Genomic DNA, 12,902 nt, shown 5'->3' on the forward strand with positions numbered 1-12,902 from the left:
GGAAGCCATCAACACTCCCTCTTTGTAGTGTTAGACCTATGGGTTATATAGTTCAGGGGTGGGTAGACTCCCAGCACCTGGAGTCTTGTGATGATTCATTTTTAAGTACTTTTTAGCTTTCATAATTTGAAAACCTTGACAATGGAAACAGGTGTGCCCTGCAGGCCCATAACTCAGAAGGCCCATAAAAAAGACCTAATGTCATATTTGTCTTAAATCTTTGGCCTTAAAGCTTCCCTCCCCCAGCATCCACCCTCCAAAATTGGGGTGTGTGCCTTAAGTGGGGAAGCTGATTTTTTTTTTTTTGCTTTAATAGAAGCATAGAGACTCTATGGCTGTGTCAACACGAGATGTTCCCCGTGCAGTCATTACTGCGCAGCCATTTAGTACTTGTATAAACAAGTACTAAATCACTGCACAGTAACACAAATTACTGCACAGTAATGCCAATGAACACCTTTTTTGTGACACTGACTGCGCAGTAGCCTAATATATCTGCACAGTAGCTTTGCGTCATGGTTTTTGCACAATGGGCATCTTGTGTTAACACAGTCTCTGTGCTCTAATGGCTGCCAAAATAGCTGCCATTTCTTTTTCATCCAGCAGCAGAAGGGCAGATGCCAGTGGTAACCCTTTCAAAGCCACCAAGGAATTTGCAGTAGCTATTGGCTGAGCGCTGTATCTTGTGCCTGAAGCAGCAACTGAGCTGGCTCAGGGCCAGTGAGCTGCTGCATGCAGTCTGTAGCATCTTGATGAGATTTGTGGTGTGGAAACATTTTAATATTGACAGGAACTTTATATAAAGAACTATTTACAGTAAAAAAAAGTAACAGTCTTGCTACTTCCCTTCAAAGTGTCTGGGGCCTAGCCTTGTTCCTATCTTGCCATACTAGGAAGGTCCTGCTCCCTGACCCAGACGGTCTCCTGGGATCTTACACTTCACAAACACTCGGTCCTGCAGTTGCCTGTGGCTCTGGTAAAATCTTTTTCTACATTCTGCCTTCCAAAAACAAGATGAGTGTCTTATTTGGCTATGTGGTGTGTGAGAAGATATGAGATTTGATGGGGGTAAAACCTATTTCTACTTTATGAACCTCAGTGGAACTAACAGCTGCATAACTTCATTTTTTGGCATTTACACACTGCTTGGCTCCCATGTAGTTATGCTAACCCTGCACTGCATTACAGAATATGCTCAGAGGGCTGCAGTCTGCCAGAACAGTTGCCCAGACATGCACGTGACACAAGGTATGTCCTGACTCTTTAGGGAAGAGGACCCTCCAACCTTTTAGCCTGTGATTATGGCACTTGTCTAGGGAACATAGACCCTTGTGCCAGGCCCTCCTCATCCAGAACTATATCTCCCACTCTCCAGCAAGTCACACGGCCATGGGCTAGGGCTAGCCATTACATAATGCACTCTCCTCTTGAAACCAGCCTTCTGGGTAGCCAAGAGGGGATGATTTGTGGGGCGAAGAGGAGGAGGAGAGCAAACCAGAGGGGTGTGGATCAGTGAGGTGGATGCTACACTGGAAGGAAAAGAGCCTTGGCCCCAGCTCCAGTGGCCCTCATAGCTATCCCTTTTAGCCAATGAATATCAAATGCAAGTGGAGCAGGCTTGCCTTTTGGAGGTTGGGTTCAGTCCCACACTTGAAATCTTGCTGTTTTGATTGGTGGAGCTCACCCCCCAATCAGGAGGCAGCAAGAGGAGTGCAGTCATGCCTCTTTCCTGATGGGAGGGGGAGAGGAGTTCCAACCCCTCCCCCCCATGGACCTGATTGAAGACTGCAACACTCAGGTCTGGAAGACTTCAGAGGCGGAGCCCTGGAGCATATAAAAGGAGCTGCGTGCCCAGCATGAGGGGAGCACATCCGGGAGAGAGAAGAGAGAAGAGCGGGGCTTAGAAGAGCTGAGGAGAGCTGCTCAGCAGGGCGAAGCAGCCCAGAAGAGCCCCTGAAGACTTCCATCAGCAGGGAATGGCAGGCGGCTCCAGCAGCTAGGCTGTCTGTGTGCAGTATGGTGCACGGCATCCAGACCTTGGGAGCTTTGTGAGGTGGCTCAGGTCTGCAACCTCTGGCATGTGGCCAGAGACAGTGCACAGGACGGTGCATGGAGTAGGGCCTTTGGAGTGCTTGGGCAGCTCAGGTCCTCAACCCCTGGAACGAGGCTGGGACCTCGGTGCAGGAGGCGCTGCACGGAGAGTCCGGGAGCGGCCTGAGCCTGGTGCTGCATGAGGCAGCCCTGGCCTCTGACCCATATCAAAAGGTTGAGTCCAGAGAGCCAGACGGTGATCAGGCTACTGAGCCAGCAGACGGGGCCAAGCCAGAGGCCCCAGAAGCCCTGCATAGAGGATCCCTGTTCTAGGGCACAGCGACCCCCCCACCCCGAAGCCCACTGCACGCAAGAGAGCAGCTTGGCACCGCAGATGAGGACCACCCTCCAGGCCTGGGAGCGTTGAGTTGCAGGGAAAAGAGGACTCCCACAAGGGAGGGGAGTCCCACCCGGTTAGTTAAGGGCTCCTGAAAAGGGAGGTCCCACTGAAAGGTCCTCCCTAAAGTTAACAGCTTCTTTGTAGGGCTTGGAAAAGCCCAAGGGCATTGGGGTTTCCCCTCGGGATTAAGTTTGTCTATGGGGTTTATCTGTTTCAGATCAGATACTTACCTGTATACGAGAGCACTGGTATAAGGTTTTATGTCATTTACCCAGAGGGTATTGCTTATGTTACTGGTTTAGATATCTTATAAATATATATATATATACATTGTCCATATGTTTATATCCATGTTCCTTTCCCTTGTGATAAGTTAATGTAAATAAATGTGTATATAGTTAAGTCCCCTGACCGTCCTGGCCTGGTTCTATAGGGACGGAGGGAAACTGAGTGGTCTGCAGTTCCCACCCCACAGCACACCTGCCAGCTAACAATCCCCTTCAATTGGAGAAGGGGAGCATACACCCAAGTTACCTGGGCTACACAAGGCAGAGTAGGCCAGCTTCAAGCAGAGGGCTGGAGGGTGCACTGGGCAGTGCCTAGTTCATGGCATGGTGGTTAGAGCACTTTGCTAAGACATAGGAGATGCACAGGCCTTGTCTGCACAAGGGGCCCTAGAACCTGGTTGAAACCGTCTCCCTGGGGAAGTGTGCTACCCACTAGGCTATTGGGCTAAATAGATGGGTGGGCCTTCCTGCGTTTGTGCAGGGGGAACCTGTCTTGCCACAGGGAGAATATAAACTGTGCCAAAATTTGCAATTTTGTGAGTACTCCTTAGGCATCTAAAGGTGAAATAGGATTTGGCCTTGTTTTGGCCAGTGCTGGTGTTAATATTTTAGTCACTCCTATGGACTCCAGTCAGGACCCTGCCATGGTAGGCCCTATATAAATTTGAAATAAAGATTGTCTAAAGAGTAATCCTTGTAGAGATTAAAGTCCAGGTTAAAGATTGGGGGGAGAGGGGGTATCACCACATCCAGTCACCCTTGAAACAAGTGCAGGGTTTGGCCAATGACTGTTTTGATCCCATGGCACATGCCCCCACCCTCACAGCCTTCCTCCTTTCCAAACTACATCTGCGCATGCATGCTCCAGAGCAGAAACAATAAAGCTTGTATGCAGTGCTGTGTCTGGGCTAATCAGCTCAGTTTAGCTGGAGCATGTGGAGCAGTCTTGTGCTGGGAACATTTGGGTGTGGTTGTGGCTGTCTCTTCTCACTATACTGGCCCTCATACCCCCCTCCTGGCACCTCTGTGGCACACCATTGAGAAGCACTGGCTGAGAGCACGCATGGCAGCATGGTTATGGGAAATTTCATACTGCCATAGTGATGAAAGGGTGCAGTAGGCTGAGGAATGGGTGAAAGGTGAGGTCACCCATGTATCTGATAGAAAAACCTTTAATCTTAGCCAAGGTAAGTTTTTTTTTTTTTTTATGGCTCTGCTGGCTCAGTAGTGAACAGAAAGGAGGTAGTCCAGTGTTGCCCTTCACAATTTGGGTGCAGCAAAATCTCCTGAAGTTCTACATACAAATTCCAAAAATATTAAATTAAGCTGGAGGATAAGCACACAGTGTGAATGAGTTTAGAGCAGTTTGAATGGTAGTTTAACAACTAGTCTCTGTGTCCTTGTGTTGATCCTGCAGTATCATTGTTCCCGTGCAGCTGAGGATCTTTTCTGAAGAGACCTGGTCCCAGCATCATGGCCCAGATCCACAAGAAGGATTTGTGCCTAAGGAGGAAGCAGCATGTTGTGATGAGGAAGGCCAGAGAAAATCCCACCCACATGAATCTGAGAACATATGCAGGGGTGAACAAACCTGGAGCCACCTCACTGGTAAGCTTCTGGATCTAGACTGTGCCTGTGATTGGGCCTATGTTGCTCTTGCAGTGATACAGACAAGTACTAAGAGGTGTGGAGGTCAAGTTTTGGTTGCTTTTGGATGCTTGTCTAAACTCCCTTGGGTAGGGAATGGACAAGAAGTTTCAAATGAATTGTCTTTCCTTTAAGGTTTTTGGATACCTGATAGTCGTCCAGTCAAAAATACATCACAAGGGCCCTTTTTCTATAGGATTTTAGCTGTGTTGTGAATGTGTTGAATTTGCTGATGATGTGAACAACTGACATATCTCAAGAGCCAGTCTGAGCATGGTTCAGGGCTATTCTTTATTTCTCTTAACTATCTATCTGGGATGTATATTTAAAGGTTAGGGACCTCAATAGATCACAGCTCTCTAACCTCTGCTCTGCCCCCATTGTGTTTACAAAGGTCCTAACCCTGTTCTTTACATAACGTTGTCTTCAGTTTTGTCTAAAGATTATCAGTTCTACAAAGCAGGAATCTGTCTGCTACCACACTACACCGCACTGTTGTGAGTACATTTATGCTGATAAATAACTGATTAACATGTTCATTTTATTTCATTTAATGTTTGTTTGCAGCAGAAAGCTGATTTTCCACCCTCAGCAGTTGGGGAATTCCTAGGGAACGCTGGCTTTGCTATTTTGAATAAACTACTGCTGGGCATAATGAATTTCTAGGTTATTAATTAAATCCTTAATGACTGAATTTAAGGTAGCCAAAACAATCTCAAAAATGGTGAGCCTGCTCAGCTTAGGTCTGGAAAAACATGGCCCTCAAAAGACTGCTGGGAATTTAGCCAACTTCATTACTAAATTAGAATATCTTAGAATAAGTTGTCTTTTAATTACCTAGCAAGCAACTTTGTAGACTTTCTAGTTTTGCCCCCACATTTAAGCTTGCCTATATTTTAAAATGATTTCATATTAACCCAAATGTATTTGTGTGTTAATTTTCCTCAAAATAAAATATTGCACCAACATGCAAGATTGTGGATGTGTGTTTGGGGGTGGGGGAGGGAGGTTTGGATATGTGCACTTGTCTTTTTTTTACTTATCTGGTATCTCTCTTTGCATTAATCAATCCATTTTAGGCTAATTAGTTCCAATTTGCAATGAGGTATTTCATGGTAAGGTTAGTGTGGACATAGTCCCCTTTTTAAATTAACTATTCACTTCTGATAGTTCTCACACTGTGTTACTGCACATCTGGTCAGCCTTTCTGTGTCCCTTATACTTCTCTGGAGTCTTCTTGACTAGATGTTACCTTGCATCTAAAGGCTGACATGCATCCAGATGTGTCCATTTGTAATTCCAGTTTGTGGTGAGTTAACACACCCAAAGTCACATACTAATTTATAGCAGGAAGCAGTGGAATTGCAATGAAGGTACATTGCCTAAAGATTCGCCTCAGGTTTCCCTAGAAAGCTCAGATTTGGATCCAAATAAATGATGTAATCACTTTAATAGGCCTGGACCAGAGCTCTGAATTTAAATATCTTCATGTTTGGGGAAAGCTGGATCAGACACCAAGGTCTCCTTCAAAACTCATTGGCTTGGTCATGTACAATATACTTACTCCATCTCATTTACTTGAGCAATGTGCCTCTCCATGACTTCTCCTCTATACAGATGCAAATCATTGGTAGGTTTCATCCACACCTTGTGTCTTCATCTGGCTCTCTTCTTGTGGAAGGGTTCAATGAACTGGTCCTTTGGCCATAATAGCAACTTTATAGACCTATAGTGCATGCTCAACATCATTTCAGCTCTAGATTCAGTGAAAATAAAATCGTTGGTTTAAAACACGGGCAGGCGATTATTTTGGCTGAAGGGCCACTTTAGGAATTTGAGTGAGTTGTGGGATGCGGTGGGGAGACGGTTGCTGACCTGGCTAGTGCAGTGGAGGGGGAGGGGAGGGCAATTGATACTATCTGGCCTGGGCCCATCTACCCCGCACCCACAGCCAGGGGTGCTGGGCAGAACAGGTAGGCAGGGTCTCCATGTGGGGAGTGGATCACGGCTTTTACTAGTGGTGGGCGTGGGCTGGATGGGCTGGGGTACCCAGGCAGTGGGGCCAGGTCTGGCAGTGCTGGCAGCTGGTAGGAACAGACACTGCAGGGGCTGCCGGGAAGTGGAGTCCAGTTGCTGCACTGCCTCCACCCCGGGGGTCACAATGCCATGCAATTTTGCTTTAAAAAGGGGTCTAATCCATTCTCCTCTGACTCTAGGCAGCGTCTAAACTACCCTTGATGCAGCTCAGATAATGCAAGCCAAAAATGGCAGTAGGCCACTTTTACCCCCCAATAACTCCATTCTTGTGGCTAGCAGAGGAGGAAGTCCTGGTGTATGTTAAATTCTACTATGCAGAGTTCCCTCCACTATGGGCAGGAAGATGCATTGCATTTCCAGTTGCTTTGTATCATCAGAACAGTGCAGAAGAACCAGTGTAGAGGTAGTGTTCAGAAAGCTGTAGGGTTTTACATATTAAAATGTCAAGTGGTTTGGCAGGCAAATCTGTAGCACTTTTGCTCTGAGCTGGTTTGCACCTGTTTAACCCTGGAATAACTCCATTGCCTTGAGTAGTGCTACTTCTAACTTATTATGACACCTGGTACCAGAAACAGGTTCTCAGTCATGAAAATAAATGGAAAACACTAATTTATCCATCCCCTCTTACAGTGCAGGACTGTTCTTCACAGTATATTTTCGAGTACTTAGACTGAATGAATAACACCAGCTTTGACGTTCTACACATCAAACCCTAAAAAGAAGCCATTCCAGGTAAATGGGAGAATTACATACAAACTAAAACTACTTTAAATAAGGCCTTACTTCAGTACACTATGACAGGTTTGTAAGGGATTGTTTCAGTTCATTAATACATTGCTCCATGAAGTAAAGTTTCACTAAGTGACTTACTGTGACAAAGTGTAACCAGAATTTAGGAGACCTAATGAGGGTCTACACAGTCAAATGAACTGCTTAATAAGTAATCTCTAAGAGGTAAACTGAATAATTTATTCCACTTACTGAATCATGGCAAGAATATGTATTTGTAGCAACTAATCTACTGGGCTTAATTATTACCTAGTTTGGGATATGTATACATGTCTCTTTCTTGCTTGATATCATAACATTCATTCTGAATGAGCCTTGAACATTTTTGTGAAATCATGCATTGACTCAAGGAACACAGTGCTGAAAAGAAGTCTAGTAAAGTCCAGTTGTCCGCTCTGGTCAAGCATCACTCAGTGCAGAACCCAAGGGCTAGTGACAAAGTTGACTGGAAGTCACAAGCAGTCCAAGTTTGGGGTGTCCAACCTGTGGCATCTATGATACAAGTGGCACAGGTAGCCTCTGTGTTTGGCACTCAGAAGACTGGGAAGACAACAGGCAGCACATTGGCAGATAGGGCAGGTAGCAGACAGCAGAACAGCAGATCATGCAGAAGCACAGAGGAGGGAGCAGAAAGTGAGTAGCAGAAAAGGCATGGGGCAGAAAGCAGAGCAGCAGATCAGACAGAGGAAGGGCTTTACAGTGGCACTCAGAGGGCTCAGGATAAATTTGTGTCACACCTTCCAAAAAAAAAAAAAATGGCCCCTGCAAGTCTAATTAATCATAACTGTCTGCAGTTATACATGCATGCTCTTCTACCTCCATATGTACTCTAGGGCATGAGGGTGCCTGGAGATGTGCAAGGACACTGGTCTGACATGCTGTAATAACAGTGCATCACAGCAGATACAATGAATTGAGTCTGCTGGAGTGTGCTAATTAGCGCACTCCAGCAGCCTCTGCATCTCATGTATTCAGGGTCCCCATGCTTCAAAATGGCAGTGGGGGCGCTTTCACTAAAGCTCATTAAGCGAGCTTTAGTTAAAGCACCCCCATCTCCATTTTGAAGTGCGGGATGCTGAATTCAGGAAACACTGCAGGCACTTTAATTAGAGCAGCTCTAATGAAAAGGCCTCCCCCAACCCCAGGAGCATGGGTAAAGATGCCCTGCGTACCTTCCAGTGGCATAGTAAGCACAGCTTTTGCAAGCCAATGCCAGCTGTGGTGGTGGTGCACAAAACCCCTGTGAATCCCTACTATGCAGACCTTGAAAGTCCTTGTGGATCATCCTCCAACCTCCATTTTTGGGTTAGCCAAATCTCTGCTCCCTTCCTTGTCTTGTTGAGTGCATGCTCCATTATTCTCTGACCTCTAGCAGTCATCTTCTTTTTGGCATGTCATCATACAGTCCTAGCACTTACTCTGATGTGGCCTTGGACTTTAGGCTTCTCATGCTAACTGATACTACCTCAGCAGGCCTCACTTATGTTCAGTACTCACCTTTTGACTGCCTCTAGGTGTAGTGACCATGTTCTTCAGGCACTAAACAGCCTTATCTTAAAGCAGAGTTTTTAGAACAAAAACATATCAAAAAAGATCTTAAAAGAGCACCATGTATGCCTGTCTAAAGTTACCAGCTATCCAGCCATCTTCTGCATGAGGATACTGGCAGGTCTAAGCTGTCTGTGGAACCCACCGCCCCCATATTTCTCTGTTCCCTGAATTCCCCAAAATAGTTTGTTTCTCCAGGGACAAATTATTTCCTCTTCCCCATCCCCCTCTCCTGCTGCTTCCCTGCCTGCTACTACGGTTTTCCCCACTGTCCTGGGGATGTGGGAAGCTCCAGAACGAGACCCAGCCAGGGCTACACAGGGGCTGGGCTTGGCTGGGGACTGGGACAGTGGCAACAGCATGCTGGGAGAGCAGTTTCCCCTTCCCTGCCCAGTCCCCCAGGACCATATGCAAGCCTTGATGCTGATGTCATCATCCTCAGCTGAGCCCAGCCCCTGTGCAACACAGCTGGAGTGTGCAGGAATAGCTCTGATGCTACCCTAGGACAGCGGGGAAAGCAGCACCAGCAGGTGGAGGAAGGGAAAGGGGGGTGAGGGTTGAAGAGGGGAGGGAAAGGGAGAGGCCCTTCCTCTGAGTATGAAGAGGAAGGGAGAGGGGATTTTCATCTGGTTTAGGAACTTTAAAAAGTCCCCGGAGGCTCTCATGTTGTGGTCCAATCCAAATGGGGGGTCCAGCTGCACCACACTGGATCTGCCCCAACTTCCTCTTGCCTTAAAAGTTGTCCAGTCTTTAATAGGGCCTCTTCTCAGAGAGCAAGTCTCTTCTGCTGTTTATAGCTCTTCAGTCTATTCTATTGGCTCCCAGTGTGGGCTAAACATCTGTGCAGCCCTGGGCTGGAAGTAAGCCATCGTCCTGTAATTTCCCCCCAGGGATGTGCGGAGATGTTCCTGATCTAGATCCATTGTGTTTCTTTCTTGCTTGTCCTTTCACCAGCCTGGTCTTCAGCTAGAATAATGTATTCACCCGGGGAAGTCTAGTAAATTTGCATAGTTGTACAGGAGCTTTATCTTACTGATGGGGTCACATGCTGGATTTGTAACGTTATAATTATACATCAGTGTTTCATAGCCCCATGTTGGCCATGGTTCTGGTCCCCACACCCCAAAAAGGATATAGAACTGAAGAAGGTATAAAGGAGGGCGGCAAGGATGCTGAGTGGTATGACGGGGTTTCCACATGAGAAGAGGCTGAAGACGATAGGCCTATTCAGTTTAGAAAAGAGATGCCTGAGGGGGGACATGATAAATGTTGACAAAATACTAACTGGTGAGGAGCAAGTAAATAGGGATATATTATTTCATATGTCTCACAATACAAGAACTAGGGGTCACAAAATGAAATTAATAGGTCGTAAGTTTAAAACTAACACAAAAGTGCTTGTCCACACAGCCTGTAATTAAAGTGTGGAACGCATTGGCACCAGATGTTCTGGAAGGTGACAGGTTAGACAGGTTCAAAAAGGGACTGGACACATTCTTGGAGGAAAGGGGCATCAGTAGCTATTAAGCATGGGATTTAGGGAGACAGCCTCTGAATTTGAAGTTCCTAGACCTTAAATGCTGGAGGTTGCTAGTCAGAGAGGAAAAGTGGGAAAAACCCTGATCATACCCTGTTCGCTCTCTTTCAGCATGTACTCTCTGCCACTGTGTGACCTTGGATACCGGGTAACATGGCCCAGTAAATGGCAGTTCTTGTGTTTGTATGTGGCTGTGGACACTGTGGGGCAGAACAGACTGTGGCATGCAGCAGTTTGCATAACACCTCAACCCGAGCCTGCTGCACCTTTGGGCTAAAAATGGTCTAATTGTTACACACAAGCTGTCATTGCTTTAATGCACCCAACATACTGTTTGGGCATTAAAATCCTAAAATACAAATATGCAGAATTGTTGCATCAACCATCTATTTTGTGGATGTTTTTTGGAAGTTGGAGATGGGGAGTCTGGACAAGGACAATTAATGTAAAATGTTTGCTTCCCTCCCCCTCCCCCGAGAACGAGAGACCAAGTTTAGCCATTTTCTCATAGCTGGTGGTAAGTTCTTATTAGGGATGTGAAAGGTTAAACATTTACACAAGAAATAAATGTATACCAGTAATGCATTACCGGTTAACATTTAGCATGGGGTGCAGTCCAGCAAGGAAGGGAAGCAGCTCTGTGTCTCAGGAACAGGAAGGTGGCAAGGCAGGTGGGAGGGAGGGAAGCAAGGAGGAGGGGAAGGGCGAGGGGGGACTAGTACCCATAGCTAGTTTACTGCCTCCCTCCCAACACACCAGCAGCTGCAATGGGCTGGCAAAGCCCCTCGCCTGTTGCTGTCCATGGCTTCACATGGGCTGTGTTGTCTGGTGGGGCTTGCTGCTGCCTCCTCCCCACCATCAAAGGCCCGGAGGAGCAGCTCCCAGCAGCAGCCGTGTCCAAGTGCATCTGTGCACGGCCCCCAGCTCCCCATGCTGCTCCAGGCAGGTGGCAGGCTGGGGCTGGCCCAGGGCTCTGCAGCCCCAACCAGGACAAGGTATGTTGTAGGTAACCATTTAACCAATAAAAGTAGAGAAGGTTAAGTGGATAATTTTTTTAATGATATATGCATTTCTAGTTCTCATGAGGAGAAGACGTGGCTTTTCTGAAAAAGGAGGGTCTGTATTCAGGGATGTGTGGGTGTTGATCATCCAGGCATTGATGCTATGATGAAAAGCTTAACAGTGCAGGAACTTTTCATCTGACTATTGTACTGATGCATAGCCCAGATGATGACTGATAAGATTGCTGCCTAGACTGAAGGCTGGGCTTCCTGAAAAGTAAATAAACTGTGCTGCATATGACACACCAGAATTATTTCCTCGGCAGCTATTTTTCACTCTGAGTTGTGTAGGATATTTAGACAGAACGATGGAAGGGCTGCCAGGGAGAACAGTCACATGATAAATTATTAGAAATAGCACATGTGTTTCCTGGGTCTAACCAAGATAGTTCATACTTGTGTGACTGACCAATCCTCATTTTTTAATATAGCCTTACATATAAAAGGGAGGACAATAATAACCCCTCAGCAAACATGTAGGTGTAACTCACTTCACTTCGCTTGGCATAAGCAGATAAAACTGTGTTCCTGCCATTCATCTGTTGCTCTGACTGCTTGCAAGGAATAAATGTGTGTTGGTAGAGAAGGGGCACCAGGGCAGGTTTTGGAAGAGTGAGGAGTTCGGCTCCAGTGTTCAGTGTTGTTAAATCCTGGGCTTTTCACTTAGGTACAGTTTTTACAAACTAAAAAAAAAAAAAAGTGGAATTGTTAATAATACACAAATTCATTTATATTGCCCCTTTTCCAAGGCACGAGAGGAATGCAGCCATTTCTAATGTTGAGCGCGCAGCCATGTGAAAGAGTCTGGAAGAGTAATTAGAGCCAGTGCTTCCCAAGCAAACCCCTAGTCATAAAGAAGGTGCTGTTGCATCTGCAAGACAAAACTCTACCTTCATCTTTGTTGGTGTACAACTGCCCTGAAGTCATTTAATTGGACAGTTCATTGGACAATCTTACTCTAGAGAGCAGAATTAGTTCTATACTTCAGTAATGACTACATAAAATGGAGGATTTTAGTTTAAAGTCTTCCCTTAAAGACTCACTCCAGTGTTCACTACAATGGCATGCACAGTGAAATCTGGCTAATTAGTCACTGGGATCACTTATCATTATGGTCTTACTGCATTGAATTTCTGCTAGGGTCCTATTGTTTAATGCTCAAAACACTTTGGCTAATTTGTCATCTGTTAAACTGTAGTGGTGGAATCATTAAATCACAATAGAATTTGCTCCTGATAATTAGTTGACTTAAAAGATACTGACCTATATCCTCCATAGCACCTGCCAATGCAGCTGATGCTTGCAAAGCATTGGGTACTCTTCAGTTTTCTTGGCTCAACAAAACACAGTCAACCAACCAGTTCATATTTGCAGAATTATCTCCTAACTTGGCAATGAGTGCATGTAGGAAAGCAATGCAAAAATTCTTGACTGAGTATTTTTCTGCATTATAATTATACAAGTCTTATATACTCAGAATGCTTTATGTAAGAGATTGTACATTAGGCATTTGTATAATCATACAGTTCTCATGTAGCAAGCCAGAATGCCTACAGTTAATACTT

General features: G+C 45.8%; 1 protein-coding gene across 3 annotated transcripts in view; it reads left to right on the forward strand.

Annotated features, from left to right (window-relative positions):
• Positions 1 to 10,993: 10,993 nt before the first annotated feature.
• Positions 10,994 to 12,902, forward strand: part of LOC109281734 (uncharacterized) — a 124,541-nt gene continuing 122,632 nt past the window's right edge. For 2 of the 3 annotated variants that reach the window (XR_009460627.1, XR_009460626.1), the window contains exon 1: positions 11,002 to 11,271. Coding sequence is in view for 1 of the 3 variants with exons in the window: in XM_019481761.2 (XP_019337306.2) it covers positions 11,044 to 11,271 (228 nt within the window). In the remaining 2 variants the exon portion in view is untranslated. Of the gene's footprint in view, positions 11,272 to 12,902 lie in introns of all 3 variants that reach the window. The other variant, XM_019481761.2, reaches the window with a different exon arrangement.

Source organism: Alligator mississippiensis, chromosome 3 (genome assembly GCF_030867095.1).
Source record: "Alligator mississippiensis isolate rAllMis1 chromosome 3, rAllMis1, whole genome shotgun sequence".
In the NCBI taxonomy this organism is placed as follows: domain Eukaryota; kingdom Metazoa; phylum Chordata; order Crocodylia; family Alligatoridae; genus Alligator; species Alligator mississippiensis.